The sequence below is a fragment of the Camelus ferus genome, chromosome 6 (genome assembly GCF_009834535.1).
Source record: "Camelus ferus isolate YT-003-E chromosome 6, BCGSAC_Cfer_1.0, whole genome shotgun sequence".
Classification (NCBI taxonomy): Eukaryota; Metazoa; Chordata; class Mammalia; order Artiodactyla; family Camelidae; genus Camelus; species Camelus ferus.
Genome location: NC_045701.1, coordinates 84,722,440 through 84,748,430, shown reverse-complemented (window position 1 = coordinate 84,748,430; position 25,991 = coordinate 84,722,440). Strand labels below are relative to the sequence as shown.

At 34.5% G+C, this 25,991-nt stretch overlaps 1 protein-coding gene across 1 annotated transcript in view; it reads right to left on the bottom strand.

The window, feature by feature from the left end:
- The window catches only part of PPP4R4 (protein phosphatase 4 regulatory subunit 4), an 89,113-nt gene that overhangs the window by 44,232 nt on the left and 18,890 nt on the right, over nt 1–25,991 (bottom strand). Inside the window, 1 exon segment of the mRNA XM_032482559.1 lies at nt 12,474–12,576. Coding sequence (XP_032338450.1) covers nt 12,474–12,576 — 103 coding nt within the window.

Here is a 25,991-nt window from a genome sequence, read left to right as displayed (position 1 = left end):
GCAGAGAGGAAAAACAGGGTCTCCAATGGACCCATCAAGAAGAAATTTTTCTTTACAATACACAGCATAGCGAAGTATAAATAAACCACTGGTTCACACATTGGGAAATTAAACTTATTAAATAAAACTGGTAAACACATTTACCATAAATAGTGCTGGCTAAAGATAAAGGAGCCCAAAAATTACAAAGTATCTTGGGATATTTTGAGAGACAACACCATTGATTATTTTGAAATTAAATAATAGGAATTTAAATATTAAAATAGTGAAAACTTAGGACATATAAAATATCTGGGGTTTTGAGGGTCCTAAGTATGGGAATTTTTAGTAACTAACAGTAATAGTTAACAGCTCTTTTAACTATAAAATTATACTACTTATAAAAGACTTTAAAACTGGGTTAAATATGAATAACTGGAACATGCCATGCAGTTGCATATGAATAAGTGGAACATGCCAACTCTAAAATATCTATGGTATCTCATTCTTTTCCCTGTCACTGATCGCCACACTCCACACTTAAGTAAAGGGTGGGGAGAATCAGTTGAGAGCACTGAAAATCAAAATCTGAGAGAGGGAAAGGGGAAATAAAGTGGAGACAATAGATAGGAAAAGGCTGTGTTTTACCCTTCTTTTAATCTGTGTTTCAGTGATTAGCAAGGTTCATGAGGAGGTACACATAAAACATCCCGAATATATCTTTCCATTAAGGAAATTCCAATACCAATAGCAACCATTACATGACTACCGCAAACGCACGATGAACATCGGCCACGCAGAATCACGAGAACACCGGGACAAATCAATGCACTTCAAGACCATGGTTTTCAAACTGAACTTCGAGCTGTACTACTCTGCCAAGTCATTTTTACACATAATAAGTTAGAATCATGAGTAACTTCATGACTGAGGCTTAAAATGTAAATAAAAAGTAATTTAAAACACTGCAAAGAAAAGATGCACTAATCAAAGAAATAACTATTTAATGAACATAAGAGCTATAAGTAACCATTTCAAATGATCCACTGTAGTTATATTTAATTAAACATTTTTTGAAAAAAATTATAAACTGTTTCCTTGGGGGTGGAAGCAGCATTAGAAAGGATGGCAAATTTCTGTAAGTAATGCTTTCTTTTCTCTCTAGTCAATCATAGTACTTTTCCTTTCTATCCTAATCTCTCTCTAAAGTAGCCCAATGAAAATATAATTGTGATGATATAATTTTAATTTCATTCACAACTATTTATTAAGTACCAACATCATACTAAGTATTGTAGGAAATAGGAGAAAAGTCAAAGACATGGTTCCCTACCTTTGAGGAACTCTTATATACACTAAAACATTCAACAAATATTCATTTGGTTACATTCAAGGCACTGTGCCAGGGGCTGAAGACTTAGCAATGAGCAGGACTAGCAATGTACCTGGTTCATCCTGTAATTAGAATTGTGGTAAAAGCTAAGGACGAGAAGTACAAGATTCACAGAGCATCTACCGGGTGAGCTGATGCTCTCAGAGGAAAGAGCATCGCTGAGAAGTGACAACTGACCCGTGTGAAGAGAAAGAAATAACTAGACAGAAGCTAGGAATAAGGGAGGCAGGGAAGCAAGAGGAATCAGAAGGCAAGGTTCCCCACACTAAGAAGTAAGGAGGAGCATGGGAGACTCAAGGAGCTGGAAGAAGGGCAGGGTGCCTGGAGCACAGAGAGAGAAGGGGCTGAGACTAGTGAACCAGATGAAGCCCTAATTACATAGGGCCTTAGATGCATTAAGCAACAGACTATTCAAACTGTAGTTTTTAAATGCTTTGAAATAGCAAGCTGATTCTCAAACTCAAATGATTAGAAAGGAGGGAGGATGGAAGGGGAGGGAAGAAGTGGGTGAGGATCACTTGGGAAGTTACAATTCCCTAAGCAAACCCTTACAATAACTTCAACTAAGGTAGAGGTAGCGTGGCTGGAGAGAGGTGGATGGATTCAAGAAATACTTAAGACACAAAATAAGCAGAATTGTATAAATGAGTAATAAAAGAATAGATAGTATCAAGGATGACTCCCAAAATCCTGGCTTGAAAACCAGGTGTATAAAATGTTACCCATTAGGATAGGAGACACTGGAGGAAGCCCAGATGTCAAGAGGAAATATCAGAGCTTGGTTTTGGACTTAACTTTGAAATGACTTTGAGGCATCCAAGTAGAGATTACAAACAAGGAACTGTATATACAGTCTGATACTCTGAAAAGGTCTGCTATAAATAAGAGAACTGATATAAAAGAGAAAAAAATTATATAGATGATATTTAAAGCCAAGGGTGTGTGGATAAGATTGCCTACTAGAGCAAACTGAGACCAAAAGTGGAGATCTGCTACTTTAAAACAACTTCATTCCAGTAAAAAAAGGGGCATGGAAGAACTCAAAGTTTAAAAAAGAGGTCCATCACAAGTGTTTTGCCAGAATACAGAAACAGTAAGATAATACATGCAATTAAATGTAAATGGATGAAATGTTCTAATTAAAATAGTCAGACTGGATTAAAAATAAAACCCAATCATGTTGTTTACAAAGTTAATCTAAAACATTAGGATAAACCACAGAATGGAAGATATTTCAACACATAACCAACAAAGGACTTGGATTCAGAATACAGAAAGATTAGTTTGTAGTCCACCATATGAATATACAATTTTTCTATCCATTGACAGGTTGATGGACATGCAGATTATTTTTAGTCTTGTCTATTACAAATAAAATTGTAATGAACAATTATATGCAAGTCTTTATATTAACACTTGCTTCAATTTCTCTTAATCCTTAGGAGTAAAGTGGTTAAGTGATTCAACAGGTATATGTTTAAACTTTCGGGAAATTATAAAACTATTTTCCTGAGTGGTTGTACCATTTTATATTTCCACCAACAGCGGAAGTGAGAGTTTGTGTTGCTCCAAATTCTTGCCCCTACTTGGTATTGCCAGGCTTGGGGGTTTTTTTAGTACATTTATGTTAACAGGTCTATAAATTTACTTGCATTTATCTAATGACTAATCATACTGAAGACCTTTTGTTTATTGGCTATTCACTAATCTTTGGTTAAGTATCAGTTCTCATTTTTTGCCTTTTTAAAAATTGGGTTGTTTTTTATTACTGAGTTTTGAGAACTCTCTGTGTATTCCGAACACATATCCTTTATCAAATGTGATTTATAGATATTTTCTCTCATTCTATGACTTGTTTTTTCATTCTCTTAACTGTCTTCGGAAGAGTAGATGCTTTAAACTTTCATGAAATCAAATTTTTCTTCTATGGATCGTGCTTTTAGTGTCATATATAAGAAATCTTTATTTAATCAAAAGTCACAAAGATTTACTCTTATGTTCTCTTCTGGAAGTTTTTACAATTTTAGTTTTTAACACTTAGGTTTGAGATCTATGTGGGGTTAACTTTTGTATATGGCATAAAATACAGACTTTTTTCTCAACTGACCCAGCACTATTTGTTGAAAAGACTACGATCTGTACACTGCATTGCTTTTGCACCTGTATTAAAATCAACTGGGAAATAAATGCATGGGCTTTTTTTAAAAAAAATTCTCTGTGTCCCACTGATTTGTCTTTATACTGGTATTACATAGTCTTAATGGCTGTAGCTGTATATTGTCTCTCTAAATCAGGTAATAAAAATCCTCCAAATTCCTCTTTTTCAGAATTGTCTTGACTATTCTAAGTCCTTTGCCTTTTCATATGAATTTTAGAATTCACTTATTTCTTACCCAAAAAAACCCTAACCTGCTGGGATTTTGACTATTTTCCATTAAATATATAGATTTATCTGAGAACTGACATCTTAATTTTGAGTCTTCTGATCTATGATTGTGGTGTTTCTTTTTATTCACTTAGTTCTCTTATTTTTTTCTCAGCAGTGTTCTAGTTTTTAGTATACAGGTCTTAATGCATTATTTGTCAGATTTATCCCTAAGTATTACATACTTTAATTCAGAAAAACTTCATTTTCCAGTTGCCTATTGCTAGTATGTAGAAATACAATTTGCTTATTTATCTTGTATCCTGTAACTTTTCTGTACTCAGCAGTTCTAAGTATTTTTTCTTTTGCAGATTCCCATATAGATGATAAAGTTATCTGACAGAAAAAACAGTTTTACTTCTTCCTCTGCAATGTGGATGCTTTTCACTTCTTTTTGTTGCCTTTCTACATTGGTTAGAATACCTAGTACAATGTTGAACAAACATAGTAAGAGTGTACACTCTTGGCCTGTTCTTGATCTTATGGGGAAGCCTTCGCTCTCCTGACTATTTCTAGTATGCTCAAGTTTTGGGTTCCCCCCTCCCAGGAATGATGTTGGAGTCTGTCAAACGCTTTCCCTAAATCCACTGAGATGATTGGATGGTGGCATTTGGTTTTGTTTGTTTTGTTTGTTTTAGTTTGTTGATATGATGACTTACAATAATTAGATTTTGAATTTTAAACCAAGTTACTGAGATAAACCATGATTGATCACAATGTATTATCCCTTCTATATACTGCTGGATTTGACTTGCTGTTTTTCAAAAGATGTTTGCATCTAAGTTTATGAGGCATGCATCGCTGGTTTGTTTATTTTTTTTAATAATATCTATGTCTTATCTGGGTATCAGGATAATGCTGGCCTCAGAATCACTTGGAAGTTCTTAATTTATCCTCTTTTTTCTGGAAGAATTTCTGTAGAACTGTTATTATTCCATTTACATTTAGTCTAATTTTTTACCATTTCTGGAGCTCTACATTCCTTCATGAAATCCAATTTCCATCTGGTATTACTTTTGCCTGAAGAACTTCCCTACCATTTCTTGTAGTGTACAATGAGTTCTTTCAATTTCTGTTTGTCTAAAAACTAAATCATATTTTGCCTTCATCCTTGAAAGATATTTTTACTAGGAGTAGATTTCTTATTGGCTTTATTTATTTATCGTTTTCAATACTTTTATACAACATTCCTTTGTCCTCTGGCCTGCATGTTTTCTGAAGAGGAAGCCTGCTTAAATCTCATCTTTGTTCCTCTGTATGTAATGTTTCTTTTGTCTCTAGTTGTTCCCAAGATTGCCTCTTATTTTTCACTTTCAGCAGTTTGATCACGATGTGCCTAGGAGGAGTGTGTGTTTATCTTGCTTGGGGTCCTCTAAGCTTCTTGGATCTTTGGTTTATTGTCATTCATTAATCTCACAAAAGTCTTGGCCATTATTTCTTCAAATGGTTCTTCCCTGTTCTCTCTTTTCTCATTTGGAGACTTCAGTTGCACATATGTTACATCACTTTATACTGTCTCAAAGTCACTGAATACTCTCTTCTGTTTTTTCACTCTTTATCTTTGTGTTTCAGTTTAGATAATTTCTACGTTAAAGTTCACTGATTCTTTCCCCAGTTGTGCCCATTGGAGAAATGTCTCACCTCTGATATTATCCTTTTCTCATTTCCAGCATTTTCATTTGATTTTTATTTTATTGTTTCATTTGATTATAGTTTCCATCTCTCTGAAATTCTCTGTATGTCCATGCATGTTATTCTGAGGAAGCAAGCAGCGCTGTGTTCCCCACCCCCAAGTAGCAGTCAGTCATCACCACACATGCACCACCAGAGGGATTCTCACCAGCCTCCTATCTCGCCCCCCAAGGCAAGGAGGCCTGCGGAAAAGAACTCGCAAGTGAGTGCAAAGTTCCTTTGCATCTGCAGCATTTCATATCATCTGTCTGTGCTCTCTAATTCTTTTGCTTAATAGTACTTCTCCCTTTTTTCTCAGTGAACTGGAAGAATAAGTTACACAATTTTATGCTTCCTATCCCATTAAAAACTCCTTGGAAGATCTATTCTGACCCTGGTGATTTTTTCCCATCAATCTTACATTACAGGCACAATTTCACTTTCTTCTTCACTTTCCCTCACATCAGAGTGTCCCTAAATACTTAGCATGTCAATAGAGTACTATTCTATTGTGGGCTTTTTATGAGCTGTCGGGAGCCTAGAACATCATGTTCTGCTTATTATGTATAACTTTGTTGCCTCCGCAAAATCCTTTTGCTTTTTTCAGAACTTAACTTTTAAGTTATCTCAGAAATCATCACCTACAGTGAGGAAGACAGGTCCCTTTATTTTTGAACTGCAAACTGAAGGAAAAAGCAATTTGTATCATCTGTTTATGCTCTTTAATTCTTTTAGTTAAGACTATTTCTTTTCCTCTTGGTGAACTGTAAGAATAAACTATACAATTGTATGTGTCAACAAAATATCATAGTCAAACATTGAACTATTTAAGCCTAGATTTTCTCAACCATCAACGGAGAATAAATACACGGTATGGAGCTGTTATAAAAAGTTTAAAAGGATGTGTCCAAAGCATTGAGCAAAGGGTCGGGCCCACAGTAAGTGTTCCTCACTTCATTATTGGTTATCCACGTATCTATGCCACTTGAAATAAAACTTAAAATCTAAGTAAAGTTAAGCTTTTATTAACAAATGTCTTTATTCACACAGTAAAGGCTGTCTATAAAATGTAAAAATAAATTTTTAAAAATTCTACCTATATTCAGTAGATATAAAATACTCTAATAAATAATCACACTGGGAGAAACATGTATTTTTTCACTGTTTCTATAAATGAAAATAAAGTTATGCAAAATTAATAAAAGTAGAATAAATCTGTTCAGAATCAAAAGATAGGTAGACCACATCTACTGATCTCAAATGATCAAATTTCATATTGATTAATTATATCTTTTATCTTTTCCCTATTATGTATCTTTTTCCCACTCCTCCCCAAAAAAGGTCTCTCTAGAAGCCTAAGTCAGCATCATATCACTCCACTGATATCCTGTTTTTACTTCTAATCCAAAAATGCCATGAGTGAATCCAGCCAATGTGTCACTGGTCTTTCAGGCAGACACTTACTGTCTCAGAACATTAAGTTCAATGAATGCTCATTTAAAAATTATTTTTGAGTGCCTATTTCTGCTAAGCACTGTTCTCGGTTCTGGGATACTGTGATAAATCACTCTGACAAGACTTCTGCCCTTATGGAAGAAAGAGAAAAGAATGGTAAGTGAAGAGGTCAGAAAGCTAGACATTTAAGAGCATGGTAGAGTTTTATTCTATCTGAAATGGGAAGTTACTTGTCTTACTTCCCTGTGGTTGCTATAATAAATGACCATAAACTGAGTGGCTAAAAACAACAGAAATGTATTCTCTCACAGTTCTGGAGGCCATCAGTCCTAAATCAGTATCACTTAGCCAAACTAAAAGTGTTAGCAAGGCCACACTCTCCAGAGGCGCTAGGTAGGATCTTCCAGCTTCTGGTAGCTGCTGGCATTCCTTGGCTTCTGGCCACATCACTGCCACTTCTGCCTCTGTCTTCACTCTGCCTTCTCCTCCACATTTGGGCCAAATCTCCCTCTGCTTTCCTCTTATAAAGATACATGTGACAGCATTTAGGCCTACCCAGATGATCCAGGATAATCTCCCTAACAGAAGATCCTTAACCACATCTACAAAAGGTAACGTTTATAAGTTCCAGGGATTGGATCTGAATCGTTGGGAGGCCACTATTCTGCCTACCACACCACTTAAGTAGTTTTCATTCAAGAAGAAAAGATACGATTGATGCTTTTAAAAGAGCTCTCTGAACAAAAAAATGATTGAGAGATGACAGATTGATTAATTAATGTGACTTGGGTAATCCTTTCACAACATATAGACATTAAATCATATTGTACAATTTAAATGTATATAACTTTGTTTGTCAAAATAATGTGTAGATTGTTCCTAAGTAAATAAATAAATGAAAGCTTTCTCTGGCTGAATGGGCTCCAGGGAGCAAAGTGGAAGCAACAGGTCCAGTGAGAAGGCTACAGCAGTAACCAGTAACCAGTAACCACACAAGAGATGACTAAGGCTTGGGAACTAAAATTATCTATTACTTATCTGTTGCAGTCATGACCAGCTAGTGAGGAGGTTGTACAGCAGTTAAGTGGGAGGATCCAGGAGTCAGACTCTCTATTCCAACCTAATCATACCACTCGTTAGCTTTGTGACTCTGGGCAAGTTACTCACCTAAATTGTTTCCTCCTCTATCAAGTGACCCTTACAGAACTGCCACGAGTATTCGAAGAGATAAAAATGTGTAAAACTTCTGACAGAGTACAGTGCCTGACACATCATAAGACCTCAATAAATGTCAGCTATAGTTATTTTTATCTGTTCCCAGAATTGCACATTTTCTAATAGGTAATTTTACACCATGCATTTTGGTTCCCAAAATAAGTGAAAAACAATAACACCATTCAATAACTCACAAGTGGAAACTTTTTTTTGCACTTCATTTATAAAGTGTAAAAGAGTCACTGATATTATATGATTATTTATATCAGTACTATTTTAAAATGTATAAAGGACCACAGTATTTTCAGAATTTATCCTGACAAATCAATTCTTTCATTTCTAGACAACTGAAGTTCAAGTCAAATAGTGAAATCTAATATCTAATGTTAATTCAATTTAATATATTGTGGAAAAGAATTCAAACAATCAATAAAGACCACGGGAAAAAACTGTTTTATTTTTCAAAGGATATCCTAGGATTAAATTGTATAAAATGAATATAGCCACAATAGTAGACCCTTGGACAATGCGGGTTTAAGGGCACCAACACATCCACTCAGGAAAATCCACATAGACCTTTACAGAAGGCCCTCCCTCTGTATCCAGGTTCTGCAACCACAGCCTCAACCAATTTCTGATCATGTAGTACTGCGGTACATATTTATCAAAAAATATTCAAGTGTAAGTGGGCCCAAGCAGTTCAAACCCTTGTTATTCAAAGGTCAACTGTACTTTAGAAGTGTCTCACTTATATCTAGAGAACTTAAGTTGGAGGTCAAAGTATTTCCTTTCTGGGTTCTTATTTAAATTTGACCTTGAGATGAGTGATCTAATTGTATTATCATTCACCATCCACTTTGGATATAATTTAGAAAGTAAATTGTAGAAATACTATGGATTAGCTCAAGTTCTAATCCTGACTCTCTTTCTGCCATTTTAACTTTAAAGTCCTTCATCTCTAAAACAATGAAAATATCTACCTATTTTAAAAACCATTTTCGGTTAATATATTATTGTAAAGATAAGTGCAAATGCAATAAAACAAAATGAAAACAAAATAAAAACATTTTATTTGGTGAAACTTATAACATACCAGGCCATAAAAATCTCCATCATCAATTTATCTGATGTTAAGGTAAAGATAAGGTAAAGCATGAGTTGTAAAAGCTGCTTATACTATTATATTATAAATATGAAAAAAATCTGGGGAATGATTAGCTTCTTATATAAAATATTTACTGTTCATGTCTTTAAAATTCTCTAAAGTACATCATTCACAGAAGATTAGCATTAGTAAGTACTCAAACTATTTTTCCCTGTGGACTTAATAAACTATCAACCAACATACTCAAAACCAGTAGAACCATATGGACACTCAAGCCATAAATCTGGAAGTCATCCCTCACTTCCCACATCCAATTCATTATGAAGTTCATTCTATCTCAATAAACTTGTCTTGGATATACCCCCTACTCTCCACTGTTCTAATTAGCTGCCCTAATCCAAGTGAGCCTCAAATATCACAATGACTAGTGCTGCAGCCTTCTAATTGTCCCACTCCAATCCACACCACACAATCATCAAAATGATCCTTGTAAAATGTGAGGTAAATCACAGGCCTGCTGAAAGTCTTCAATGGCTTTCCACTATCCTAAGAAACAACTCGTGCATGCTCTGTCACTGACCATCTCTAACCTCTCTTCAAGTTACAGCTCAACACTACCCAATCGATTCCAATCACACTTACCTCTTTCAATTCCACCAAACTCTTTAAGAGAACTCTTTCTGCCTGGACCACTTATTCCTGACTCCTTATATGCCTGCTTCCTCCTACTTCCTCAGTTTTCAGTTCCTCAAAGATGTTTCGTTGACCTCCCAATGTTCAGTCGGTGTCTCACTCCCCTAACCAGCCCCTCAACCCCACACCCTGTCACTTTATTCTGTTCTTTACACTCATTCACTAGTTTAATGTCTGTTTCTCCCTCTGGAAACTTCCTTGAGGGCAAGTTCTCTGGTTTGTTCACCTCTCTTAGTGCTTAGAACGGTGTCTGGCACAGTAAATATTTATGAATGAATGAGAAGGCCATTATTACTAAATGCTCACTTTGAGACACAAGATTGCTTTTTTCTAAGATTAACTAAGAAATTATGGTCATGGTAAAAGTGAATACATTGGCTATGTGCAGTTTTTGTCATCGTTTTCTCACTTGGAAGTAACCACTCACAGAAACAAGGAGAACTGAAGAAGGTGCTATGAGTACCAGTAAGTCTTATGAATATCTGAATATTATGATTTCAAAATGATTTGCTCATGAACATAGGTTTTATAATTTAACATGAGGTTGCTTAAATGTTTAGCTGCCTACATCTTATATTAAACCCTCTATAAAAGTAATTATTATTGTCCCCATAAAGTCTTTCCCATTTGCTTAGTTCTTCAGTACTTTTTACATAAAGTCAGAATCACACAACTGAATACTCTCCTATGTTTGTTCTTTGTTTTCCATAGTCTTTATGTCTTTCTGATTACAGAATAATCTGGGACTGTTTTTGTACCTTTTTTAGTACAGGGCAAGATATATGAGAGTCCTAAACAAATGGCTGCTTGTTGATTAAAAAAATGAATGAAATCATTAAGCAATAAATAAAGGTTTTCTTAGTACATATTCATCAGTATATATTTTCTTTATATCCATTTATTCAGTTAATCTCTATATTATGAAATAAAATTAATTACTTTAAAGGCATAATAAAACTTTATCTTCTATACTCAGTTATATAGTTCAGCAGAGACACATGATTCTTTCTATAAATATGCTCTATATATGAGTATATAATATTCCTTATACATTCCCATGAAATTAAGATTTTTCAGGAGTTATTATTTTTTTTCTAGGAGTTATTATTAACTTTATTATAAACTCATTAGCAAAGGATTTTTTTTTATCAAAATAATTTAGAGACCTCTAAAGCGCACTACTATTTATCCTTCATTGTTTATTCTTGCTTTATGAAACTCTGAACTTCCGGTACGCTGTCTGTGGCCCAGATTTAGCCTCTCAACACAGAGTGTATAGTATGCTCAATATTTTTAGCTTTAAATCTAATTTGCTTGTGGACAATAACTTCTTAGTCAAGAGGACCTAACCACCTGTTCCCTTCTACTACTGTTTAACTGACACTTTCAGGTGACGTGCTAACAAGCTTAGGTCAGTTAATAACACTTAAGTTGAATGTGAAATTAAACCTAGATTGTGTAGACTTAATTCCACTGAAATTATGGAGTGATTTGGGAAAAACAGACATGAAAAAGCTTCATTCACTTTTGAATCACATACAATACTAAAATAAACATCTTCTCAATTTACCACTGTCATCAGTTTAAAAAAATTCATATTGCCTTCATAGAAATATGGACATCTTGTAAAAATAACATGGTATATCCCTGATCTAAATCACTGTAAACATGCTATATATGCCTAAAATTAAAACCCAAAGACAAACTAATAATTGTAGTACTTTAAACATGTAAAATTAATTTAAAAATTATTAAAAAGTTAAACCAAACAGAAAGCCAAGATAAAGTCTACAAAACTCACTATTAGCAAACGGAATCCCTGTTAGTATATAACCTCCCTAACTCCAGTGGTTAAGCTCTCTGAGGACACAGAGACATCATCCATTTTGTTCATTCAAGTTCTAATAAAGAACAGCATTTGCAGATGGTACAAATAAATAGTATTTATTATTTAATAGTATATTAATAATCAATAAATAGTATACAGTCAGCAAAGAAAGTTCTAGTAGATCAAATATTTTGCTTAAAGCAGGAAAACTAATTCTGAAGGAATTTAGGAAGCAATTAAATATGAAACTAAAACTGCAATAGCCACAATTCAATCTTTATTTGATGATTCTTCAGCAGTCACTGCAGGGTAATTATTAGGACTATCAGTTAAATTATATTATCAATGTGTAGAAGTACAATTAATATATACTTAAGTCAGTAGAATACCAAATAAGATAACTATGATTTTGTATGACTAAGATTTTTTTTGAGCTACCAAAAAGCTAACTTTATTATAATGTCTCTACTGAGAAAACAATTAAAGAAATCTTTACAACTTAAGATCTAGATTTCTCCATTTCCATCAGATAATTTCCCTAAATATTTTCGACATAATTCAAAATGTTTATCATAATACTTCCTCCACTCAATGATTAGGTACAAAAGATCAGCCATCAAAAGCTCTGAAATTTTCTCCTGACAATGACAACATACTACTGGAAAAAAAAAAAAATGGTAAACTCAAATCTGATTTCACAGCAACTTACTCTGACTTTTGGCAAGACTCTCCGAAGCGTCTCAGCAGGGTTCTGTCGCATCAGAAATGGAAGATTTGCGATCACACTTGTTCCTTGGATGTCTTGACCAGCACTTACAAAGAAAATACAAATTCAAAATTTGTAATTATAATTTATATTATAAAAAGCATGATTAACTTGAAAAATGATTGCTTTTAATAATGAACAGACTTGTGGCAGTTTTAAACTTTAAACACAGTTAGATATAAAAATAAAGCCAGAACTGAAATGTCATTATGTAAATCTTATAACAAATGCATGAAGATATTAATTATGCTTATGCTAAAACAAGACTCTCTATCTATATACACGTCTTATGGAAGTCTAAAAGTCTTGAAACTATTATTAATTGCTTTAAAATTCTACCTCATATTTTCCTGTGACCTGATTGTCTGCTGTACCTCATAAAAAATATGAATGGTAAATTTCACTGTGGTAAAATATTAATAATCATAACAACAGCAGGGACAGCAACAAAATCAACTACAGCAGAACCTTATACTTCCCTCTAGTCCATGAAATTACCTGTTGCAGTAGACTGACTCCAAGTTGCCAGAAACTTCTTAACGATACACTCAATATTCTTAAAGGTCAGTAGGGATATTCATATTGTATCTTTTTGACATAATATTCATTAGGTCACTAAGGCTTTACCAAAATAATCTCAGTGATACTCTAGTGGCCTAAATACCTCAGAAAAAGGTGTTTAGATTCTTCTGAAAAAACATTTCCAGGCAAAAAAAATATTTGTTTTTAAAACATAAGCTAAGCAACATAAGTTGTCAAGAACTAGAAATATTTGTATATATATATATAAAAGATGCTAGCGAATGTGGCACCACCTCAGAGGGAAATTCCAGCTATCCTTAACTGATACCAATTTACATGTTAAATACTGATGCCATAATATTTATTGAGCTAAAATTATTTTTACTTAACTTTTCAAATGGAATTGTTATTATATGTATATAAGACCTTAGCATGGTTTTTTTAAGCTTTTCGAAGTATTATATTTATTTGCTTCAGAGTTTTCTAAGTTAATAAGCAGCATACTCTAACTAAATGAAGCTGCCCTGGTAGGAAGAAAGGCTTTTGCCCTGCTGCAGTAGTGTAGGCTGTGAAATACAGGTCAGCACAATCATTCCACCATCCTCACTCTCTAAGTGAATACTTCAAAAAACAAAATCAAGAAGGAAAGGAGAAGGCAGTGAAATAGGAGACCCATGCCACAGTGAGGAGACGATCATAAACGGGAATTAAAATTCATACAAAACTGCTATCTATAATGGGCTGAATGGTGGCCCTCCATAAAATGTGTCTACTCCCTAATCCTGGAGTCTGTGAATGTTATCTTAATTTTGAAAAAAGGATCCTGAGATAAAGAGATCATCCTGGATTATCCCAGTAGGCTATAAACTTAATATTAAGTGTCCATAAAAGAAATGTTCAGAGAAGCAGACAGAACAGAAGGCAATTTGACCACAAAGCAGAGATTGGGGTGATACTGCCACAAGCAAGAGAGTGCTGACCACCCCCAGAATCTGGAAGAGACAAAGAGCAGGTTCTCTCCTGGAGCCTTGCTGACACCTACATTTCTGCTCAGTTGATACTGATTTCAGACTTCTGGCCTCCAGAACTGTGCAAGAATACATTTCTGTTGTTTTAAGCCATCCAGTTTGTGGTAATTTGCTATGGCAGCCACAGGAAACTAATACACTACTAAAGAATTAGAAGAGAAAAGAAATGTCTGAAAAAGGAAAATTTCATATGACAATGCCTGGCACAAAGCAGAGGTTCAGTAAATCTCTCTTAAAAGGAAGCATAAATGGATTACTCACTGGATGAACTGATGGCAGGAATATTTAATACAGAACATTTGGTGAATTTTATTCACTAACTTTGCAATTAGGAAAAAATATGATCACTAATAACTCACAGATGTGAAGACAAAATAATGCACAGGAAAGAAAGCAAAAAACAAAACAAAAAGGATGGTAGATTTTTAGATCCCAAATATCAATAGTTAAATTAAAGGTAAATGCCTAAATACATCAATTAAAAGATAGGGATTAGCAGAGTGGATTTAACAACATGACTCAACTAAATGCAACCATAAAAAAATTCAAATTTTAAATATAGCAATGTGAGCAGGTTGAAAGTGAAGGAGAGGAAATGATATATCTCAGAAATTTAAATCAAAAGAAAGCAGAAGTGGCCATATTAACATCAGATAAAGTGAACCTCAGAATAAAGAAAATCACCAGAGACAGACAGGGATGTTATATAATGACAGAAGAGGCAATCCACCAAGAAGACATGGCAATTTTAAATGTGTATACACCAAATATAGTTGCAAAATATGTGAAACAAAAACTGACAGAACTGAAAGGAGAAATTGTCTAGACAAATACACAGGTAGATGGAGACTTCCATAACCCTCTCTCAACAACTGATGGAACTGGACAGAAAATCATCAAAGATACAGAAGTTCTTACTCAAAAATGCCATCAACCAACAAGACCTAATTAACATTCTATCCAACAACAGTAGAATACACACTCTTTTCAGATGTCCAAAGAACATATACTATGAAAAACCACATCCTGGGCCATAAAATAATCCTCAACAAATTTTTAAAAACTGAAATTATACATAGGGTTTTCTTTGACCACAATAGAATCAAACTATAAATTAATAATAAAAAGATAACAAAAAGCTCTCCAAATTCTTAGAAATGAAATAACACCTGTCTACATAATAAGTCAAAGAGGAAAATTTTTAAAAATACATTGAATTGAATGAAAATGAAATATAAAATACAAAACTTTGTGGGGCACAGCTGAAGCACTGTAGAGAGAGAAATTGTAACAATAAATGAATACCTTTATGAGAAGAAAGAGGAAAAGAGGAAAAATATAGAATCAATAATCTAACTTTCTATCTCAAGAAATGAAAAGAACAAAATAGTCACAATGCAAGCAGAGGAAGGAAATAATAAAGAGCAGAAATTAATGAAATAAAAACAGACACAACAGAAAAAATAAATGAAGCAGAGAATTGGTCTTTTTAAAGGATCAATAAAATTGCCTAAACTTTAGCAAGACTGACAAAGAAAAATGAGAGAAGATACAAATTACCAATATCAGAATTGAAACAGGCAATATCACTACAGCCCTGGCAAACATCAAAAGGATAATAAGAGAATGCTATGAAAAATTTTACACACGTAGAATTGAAAACTTAGACAAAATGGACCAATTCTTCAAAAAACACAAACTGCCACAACTCACCTGATAGGAAATACATCATTTGAACAGTCCTACAACGATTAAGGAAATTGAATTCATATATTAAAACTTTGAAAGGGGGAGGATGTAGCTCAGTGGTAGAGACCATGCCTAGCATGCACAAGGTCCTGGGTTCAATCCCCAGAACCTCCATTAAAAATAAATATATAAATAAACCTATAATTACCACTCCTGACCAAAAAAAAAAAAAACTTTTAAATGAAAAAAAATCTCAAGGCCCAGATATTTTCACTGGAGGATTCTACCAAATATTTAACAAAGAGTTAACACCACTCTGTATAATCTCTTCCAGAAAACAGAAGAGGAGAGAAAACTTCCTAAATCACTTTATGAAGCTAGTATTATATTGGTGACAAAACCAGGAAAAATTAAAAATACTTACATACAGAACAATATCCCTCATGAATACAGATGCAAAAATCCTTAACAAAATATTAGCAAGTGAAATACAGTAATAAGTAATAATTCATTTATTTAAAAAATAACAGGAAGAATTTCACACCATGATCAAGTGGGGTTTACTTCAGGGATGCAAGGTTAGTTCAATACTCAACATCAGTGTAATTCATCATATTAACTGGTTAAAGAAGAAAAATGTCACACGATCATATCAATACAGAAAGAACATTTCATAAAATTCAATATATGGACACTGAAATTACAAATAAAATACCGTTTACAGTCTCTCAAAAAAACAAAATACTAACAAAAGTATAGGACTTACATGCCAAAAACTATACAATGTTAATAAAAGAAGTCAAAGGAGGTCTAAATAATTAGAAAAACATACTATGCTCATAGACTGGGAAATTCAGCATAATAAAGATGTCAGTTCTCCCAAATTGGTGTACAGGTTTAACACAATTCCTATCAAAATCCCAAAAAGATTTTTGGGAGACAGACAATATTTTTCTAAAGTTTATATGGAAGGCAACAAAACTAGAATAGCTAAAACAATTTTGAAAAAGAAGAATAAAGTGAGAAGCATTTGTCTACTCAAGTTTTAGACTTATTATGTAGCTACAGGAACCAAAACTGCATGGCACTGGCAGAGAAATAGACACATAAATCAATGAAACACAAGAGGGAACCCAGAAACAGACCTCCGCAGATATGCACAGCTGATTTTTGACAGAGGTGCAAAGGCAATTCAATGGAGAACTGAACCTTTTCAGCAGACAGTGTTAGAACAGGGACACCCAGCGGCCAAGAAAAAAACCTCCAAAAAAACAAAACGAAAACCTTTGATCTAAGTCTCACATTAATTCAAAAATTAATCATAGACTTTAAAACGTAAAACTATAAAATTTTAGGAAAAAACATAATGAAGAAATCTTCTAGATCTAGAGCTAGGCAGAGTTCTTACATTTTACACCAAAGGCAGGAGCTATAAAAGGAAAAACTGATATATTGGACTTCATTGCAATTTAAAACTTTGCATAGTGAAAGACTTTAAGAGGACGAAAAGACAAGCCATAGAGTAGGAGAAATATTTGCAAACTACGTGTCTGAGGAATAGTATCTAGAATATAAAGAATTCTCAAAACTCAGTAAAAAAGCACACAATCCAATTAGAAAATGGGCAAAAGTAATGAACAGACTTTTTACTGAAGATGATACATAGACTGTAAATAAGCACATGAAAAAGATGTTCAACATCATTAACCATTAGGTAAATGTAAAGTAAAACCATGATGACATACCACTACACACTTAATTAGGATTAAAAAATAATAATAATAATACCAATAATATTCATTGTACCACCAAATGCAAAGAAACTGAATCACTTATTCATTGATGGTGGAAATGTTAACTGGTACAGCCACTCTAGAAAAAATTTAGCAATTTCTTAGAAGAATAAACATGGAATAATACACAACCCAGCAATTGTACTCTTGGGCATTTATCCCAAAGAAATGAAAAGTTATGTTCACATAAAAACCTGTGGAAGAATGTTTAGGGGATATCTGAACCAGAAATTATAAACAACCTATATGTCCTTAAATGGGTGAATGGTTAAACAAACTGTGGTCAACCCATACTGTGTAACGCTACCCAGCAATTAAAAGGAACAAAATGTTGACAGATGCAACAACCTGATGAATCTCTAGAGAATTATGCTCAGTGAACATAAGCCAACCCCAAAAGGTTACATACTGTATGATTCCATTTATATAACATTCTTAAAATGACAAAATTATACAATGGAGAACAGAGTAAGTGATTCCCTGAGGTTAAAGATGGATGTGTGGGAGGCAGAAGGGAAAAAAGACATGACTATAAAAGTGTCATATGAGGGATCCTAGGGTGATGAAAACTATCATACTACAATTTATCAAGTTCCTGTAGGGGTGTTGGGCTGCACCCCTTGAGCGTAGCTGCCCAGCCTCAAGACCAAAGAGCCTGGAGACAGTGACAGAGACATCAATGATTTACTGGATGGGGAGCTTACACGTCTGGAACAACGGGTTCTGGAGCGACACCCCACAGTGCAGGGCAGACGGCAGGCAGGGCATGGCAGCAATCTTCGCTACTCCAGGGAGAAGGAGGCTACCATTTATAGGAAGAACTGGTGTCAGGTTGGCTCATCAGTTACCAGGGAAACCAGCAGCGGAGGCATGACCCTCACAGCCCCTCAGGTTAACAACCACCATAAGGGCAAATGTTTCCATTTAATAAACTAGTAGGTGGAGTTGTACAGGTCTAAAAATTAGAACAATCACTAGCTGGGAAAGGGGCAAGCACATTTAGGTAAGCAGAGTGTAGGTGAAGCAGGGACTGGTTGAGCAGGAGATGTACAAAAAGCAAGAGAACAGCCATCTTGAGGGGCCTGACCATACAAGGAGGAAACTGGATAAAGGGTACACAGCTATCTCTGTATTATTTCTTACAATTGCCTGTGAATCTACAATTATCTCAAAATAAAAAGTTAATTTAAAAAAATCAAATCAATGTGACCAAATTTTAAAACACACATGAACATCTCAATACATGTAGAAATCTGACAAATCCAACATTCATTCATGATTTAAAATTATCACCAAACTAGAAATAGAAGGGAACTTCTTCAACCAGAAAAAGGGGATCTACGAAAAACTTACAGCTAACATCATACTTAACCGTGAAAGAATGAATGCTTTCTCCCCAGTCACGAACAAGGCAAGAATGTTCCCCATTACTACTTCTATTCACCATTGTGCTACAGGTTTGAGCCAGTGTAACAGGCAACAAAAAGAAAAGGCTTACAGATTGAAAAGGAAGAGGTTGAACTGTATGGAACAGCTTGTAGAACTAAATAAGTGAGTTTAGCAGTATGGCAGGACACAAGGTCAATACTTACAAGTCAACTGTATTTCTATATACTTTAGAAAAGAAAAATCAAATAGTAATTTAAAACGCAATCCAATTTACATTAGTATAATATGAAATAATTTGGAAAACTTGGTAAAAGATGTGCAAGATCTGCAGACCAAAAACTACAAAACATGTGGAGAGAAATTAAAGACCTAAACAGATGGAGAAAGATAAGCACCCAAGATTAAAGATTCAATACTGTAAAGATGTCAATCTCCCAAACTGAAGTAGATTTAACATGATCCCAATCTAAATCCCAATAGGTTTTTTGTAGAAATGAACAGACTTATTCTAAAATTTATATGGATATGCAAAGGATCTAGAAAAGCAAAAACAAATTTGAAAAAGAATGAAGTTGCAGAGCTAACACCACCTGATTTCAAGACTTATTACAGAGTTACAATAAACAATATAGTGTGGCAGTGGCAAAGAGAGACGTACAGCTCAGTGGAAAAGGACAGAGAGAATAGAGAGTGCAGAAATAGACCCAAACATAAATGGCCAATTGATTTTTGACAAAGGGATAAGACAATTCAATGGAAAAATGATCATCTTTTCAACAAATGGTAGTGGAACAAATGGACAGCCACATGTAAAACTCAATCAATCTCTTCTCCCCAGCATGAAACAACATACAAAAATGAACTCAAGATGGATCACAGGCCTGAATGTAAGAGCCAACACTATAAAACTTCTAGAGGAAAACTTAGCAGAAATTCTTAGTGATAAATAATTCTTAAATAGGACACAAAAGGTATAAATTCTAACAGAAAAAAAATCAACAAAATGAATTTAATCAAAATTAAAGACATTTATTCTTCAAAGGCACTGTCATACCCAAGACATATCTTCAACAAACAATCTGTATTTAGAATAAAGAACTCAAACTAAATAAGAACATCCAATAAAAAATGGATGAAAGGTATCAGAATTTCACCAAAGATAATATATAAAAGGCAAATAAGTGTATGAAAAAGATGCCCAACAAAATTAATCATTAAGTAAATTCAAATTATAACCACAATAATATACCACAACATATCCACTGTAATGGCTAAAATTTATAAAGACTGAACACACCAAATGTAGGCAAGGCTGAAGAGGAACTCTCACACACCACTGGTAGAAATGTAAAGTGGTACAACCACTTTGGGAAAGTTTGACAATTTCTTAAAAGGTTACACAGACACCTACCAAACAACCCAGACATTCCACTCTCAGAATTCTACCCAAGAGAAATGAAAGAATATGAACACAAGTATTCATCACAACTTTGTTTGTAATAGACAAAAACTAGAAACTCCCCAACTGTTCACTGACACTTGGATAATTAACCAAACTGTGATACATCCATACAGTGGAATACTACTAGCAATAAAAAGGAATGAACTATTGATACACACAATATAGGTGAATTTCAAAATAATTATGCTGAATAAAAGAAGCCATACTTAAGAGTATACTACTATATGATTCCATTTATATAAAATTATAAAGAATGCAAACAACAGTGAGAGAAAGCAGATAAGATGTTGCCTGGGAAATGAGGGGGAAAAGGAAGTTGGGATTACAAGGGAGCATGAGAAAACTTTTAGGGGTAATAAATTTTTATTATCGTGCTCATGGAGAGGGTTTCAATGGCATATACATATTTCAAAACTCATCATATAGTACATTTTAAATATGTGCAATTCACTGTACATCAATAATACCTCACTAAATCTATGCAAAATAAAGTTTACAAATAAAAAAGGAAAGAATGGTAGAAGAATATCCAAAAAGATGACAGCAGTGGACACCGTTTTTGAAAGCTCCTGAATTCCCCATAAAAACCGACAGTTAACTAGGAGAGTAAACTTTTCAAACTACGCATGACATCTCCAACATAATTAAGTGGTAAGATTTCCAACACAAACCCAAAATACATGCACAGATGGGAAGCAGCTAAAACTGAATGATCTTGTACACTCCTAATGAATTCAATGAATCCACAATAATATCTGAAGGGAATGAAGCAGTGTAATCTCCAAGAACTCTCAAAAACTCTAGAACAAAGGTCCACACTGAAGAAAAATTCTAGGAAGCAGAATCTGAACTGAACAGCACAGTAACAACAGACCACAAACGAAAGAGAAGGTCCAAATAAAAGTTCTTTAGACAAACAGAACCAAGAAACTTCAGAAAGTAAGGCATTCTATTTTGAACACTACAAAAAGGGGGGGGGGGGGAGGTGGACTCCTGAACCCTGAAATTAGAAAAGCTACCCTGAACCACATCTCCTTATAAGATTTATAAAACTAATTTCACATAAATATGAGAAATTTGTAAGGATCATGATCATATTCTATAGTTTTTAAAAAAGAGAGAAAATAAGGACTAAACTAATACTCTTAAAGACAACGAAAGGCTGGCATGCCCACAAAATAGCTAATTAGAACCCACTATTTCTCCACAAGCAAAGAAAAAAAATTAAGAAAATGTATCAGATATAGAAAAAAACATGGATCAAAATTATGAAAACTCAGAAATAAAGTGATAAAACTCAGGGAAGAACTGAAAGAAAATACCTTGAAAAAGACTAAACTAGAAAGAACACAAGGGTGAATAAATAAAATAGGTAATGCCCAAGAAAAATAAAAGGTGAAAAGAATAAAAATGGTTTTAAAACATTTTTTAAATTTGAGAGAAAGTGATATATAAGACAGGCAAAGAAGATCCAACATATTTTTAATATGAGCCCCTGAAGAAGAAGCCAAAGCAACAGAATCATCAAAAAAGAAAAAAATCATTTGCTATGAAAAAAGATTCAAAAAAGCACACCATATACCTCAGAAAAATCAATCCAGCACAACCAACACTGAGATACATTACAGAATTTTTTTAAAAAATCCTTTGGGCATCCAAGAAAATGAGCAAGTTATTAGTAATGAAAAAATATATAGATTGTCATTAGACTTTGACAGTTACAAGATATTAGAAAAGCAAGATAGTCTATAGGTAATGCTGTTTATTATAAACAGGACATGAAAAATATAAAAAGAAAGCACACCTAAATTGTAATCCCCATAATCTCTATCAAACATAAAATCTAAATTGAAATTCTATAATCAATTTATATATGGCCCTTTTCTCACCCAGAAAGAAAAATACTATCTTTGGGTATTGTGTCAGGGATCATTGCTTAGAAAGTATAGCAATTCAGTTAGTTAGCAGTCCTTAGCCGAGAGCAATTCCCCGCTCCACCAGGGCACATACGACAATGTCTGGAGACATTTTTGATCATCACAACTTGGAAGATGCCACTGTAATCCAGTAGGCAGAATCAATGGATGCTGCTAAAATGTCCTACAACACACAGGACAGCTGCCTACAAGGAATGTCAGTATCTTAACAAAAAAGGTCTAAGAAACCCTAGTTTATACAAAGTAACTACTAGTTGAACCACATGAAATTACCAACATTAGATAATTATTGACCTACAACAATGGCAATTTCATATTTTTCAGCCTATGCATTACGCTTAGCAGAAATATACTGTCAGAGCTTTCAAGGAAATGTATACAGGTTGGTAATCATAACATAGTAGAGCAGTGGTTCCTAAACTTTAGCATATATCAGAATCGCCCTGCAGCACTTGTTAAAACTGGGTCCCAGCCCCAGAGACTCTAGGTCAGTAGATCTTGGCGAGGACTGAGAACTTAATTTTTAACATGTTCCCAGGTAATGCTGATGCTGATGGAGGTAATACTCTGAGAGCTACCATAACAGAGGAAGAGTCAAAAGAAAAAAAAAAAAAAAAAAGGACAGATGAAACTGCAGATTCTTCCAATTTTTCAGACTGTATGAGTGAAATTAGTCAAGTGCACAGTAGCACTTCGCCCAAATGGAGCAGAAAGTCCGTCTGACCTGAATGCATGTGTGCACTACTCATGTCTACAGTCCTATCAGCAGGGTTCCCCTTCAGAATAACAATGTTAAAAGTGATGTGGGAAAAGAACAGGTGGCAGAGATGGACTAACATGTAGTCTACTGAAATGCACCTGAGAGGAAAGAATGAGGAGAGTTTGAGAAAGGGTTGTGTATTAGACAAAACAGACTTGGAGAAGAGTAGACTTGGCTGTACATTATAGTGGCGTACTGAGCCCCCCATGCCCAGGAATTTCTCAGGTGCTGTAGACCTGTTGTTATCTCCTGCTGACTTCGGTCGCAGTCAGTAAAAATAAACTGAATATGTGTGGACCTATGCTACCATCACCTGAACAGGAGGAACTCAGAAATAATCAGCAAAAGTTTAAGTCAACAATATGAAATTCAGTTTATTGCTATTTGATATGATAAATGTAATTTTAAAGTAAATGTTTGATCGTTAAACTTTTTTTTAACAAAATAAGCTTCCTACACTTCAAAACCCAAGACTTTCAACTGAAAGGCACAAGGAACAATCATCCTGGCTACAACATGAGCTTCCCCTCTTTGCCCCAGCTGTGCTGTTCTTTGGAGCATGTTCCTTTTCTAGATACTCAGAAACAAAAAGGACTTGAGCCCACTCAGCAAATCATTCCTCTAAAACTGGAAGAAAAAAAAAATTGGGTTAATCATCTAATCTGTACACTAGTGGCTAAAAAGGAAAGAGGAAGGGAAAAAAAAGACTAGTTAAATAAATGAATTTAGGACAGCTATCTTTCAAATTCTAAATTAATGTTACTAATTATTTTATTCCCATTGGGGGATGCACCTATTTTAAAGAGCCATTTATAGTAATATCTTAAACCAATGAAAAACAAGTCAATTCACTCAAGCATTTTTTTGCTAAAATAAAAAAGTTTGCAGTCTTCCTTGTCATCCCAGTACTGCCATTGTCATAGGCAACTTCTTTATTCAGGTGACTAACAAATAGCTAGTTTTTGGCCCCCTGTAATCCAATGATGTCATGCCCAAATTTTACATCCCTGATGCTTAGCACTGTATCTAGCACACAGTAAGGGCTCCACAAATATCTGTGGGTTCAAATTGAATTTGTCTCCCCATCTGCAACCACTGTCATCTCCTTTGTTGCCCATAAACTCTTATCTTTCCATTCTTCTATTGCTAAATCCATTTTTTGAGCCTCATCACATTTCTAATCCCTTCAATTCCTTCTTATTCTCCAGTTTCTAATGTTCCTCCTAGTTTCACTTTCTTCCTTGGCAGCCTGAACCTCCCTTTTACTTCAGTTACACTCTCACCAATAAACTCCTTCAATTCTCCTCCAAATCACACCAATAAAAATAGTACCTAGTACACCATATGCTAGACATTATGCTAATAAACTCCTTACTTGCAGTCATTTTATTTAATTCTCACAATAATCTTATGGGGTAGATTAGATACTATTATTATTAGCTCCATTTTATAGATGAGGAAATTAAGCCTTAGAAAGTTGAAAGTACTTGCCCAACAACTCCAAAACCCATGCACTGACCATTACACCCCCTACCTCTCTTCCAACCTGTGCACCCAGCTAATACCAGACTCAGCCATCTGCTTTTTCCATCCCACTCCTGCTCCTAAGTTTAATGGAGCACTACTAGAGAAAGCTGTACAATTATGCTGCATAATGCTTTTAAAACCATACAATTTCAGAAAAGGCCAATCCTCAATGATGCTGGAAGGAAACAAAATGCTAACTAATTTGTGGGAGATTAAGAAAAGGACAAAAAGTTCTTCGTATTTCATATTACCTAAAGCATTTTCAGAAGCATTATGCCGGGTCTCTAAAAATGAGGCCATCTGTGCTCATTTATGAAACCCACGTCCTTCCCCACAAGGAATAAGCTGTGTGTTAGAACAGATCTAAGTACTGACAATATTGCCTTTCTCTACTCTTGTACCTTGATTCAACCTTCTGAGAGCTCACAATCTAATGAGGAAGACAGATTCACACACTAAGAATTCTTCTAACTGTATAGCAAAGAGTCCTGTCTCTTTTCCCAGCCAGACAACCCTCCCAGTTTATTCAATCCTAAACCAATGGGAAAAGGGAGAGGGGAAGAAGCAGATGCTTCCAAAGGTGACAACATAACATAGTCACCACTGGAGAAATTAACCTGACAACTCCAGCTCTGCTAACTGTTCAACTATGTGTAGGATCCTAAATGATTTATATACAGAGAGCCTGTGATCCTAATCCTAGTGGTTCTCAAAGTCCAAAATACACCACGTAAGCTGCCGATACTGTGCTGGTATTTGTAACAGTGAAGCAGATGTCACACAGGCCTTGAATTCCCAATGAAAACTAAACTTTACATAGTTGATAGTTAATTCTCTACTCAAAATAAATTATTAAACAGCTTGTTTTAATGAACAGAACAAAATTAATTAAATAATTAGCTTAGAGAATTAAACTCCCAAGAAAAAACAAACCTCTTTTTAAGACAAAGATGGGTCAAGAATCCAAAGCTGAAGATTCCAAACACCAACCCATAACATTAGTCACTTTACAAATGCGATGTATGTTCATGCTAGTACTATAAAACTGAATCCTTAGTAAAGTTAAATCTTCAAAACATCACCTTAAAAGGTTTATATAGTTAGAGAACCATTCAACTCTGCTTATAGTTATCATGCTTAGAATCACAGAGAAACAAATTGTATTTTTAATAGCACCAAAGGAAGGTAAAAGAAAACTAACATCTAAGGGTCTACGTGCCAGGCCAGATGCTTTACATACATTATCATGTTAATCTTGACAATATATATGCCTTATATTTAAATCCTTTCTTTAGAGCTGTGGAAACTGAGTCCCAGCAGAAAAAAAAGTGACTTCCCTAAAGTTATCCATTAG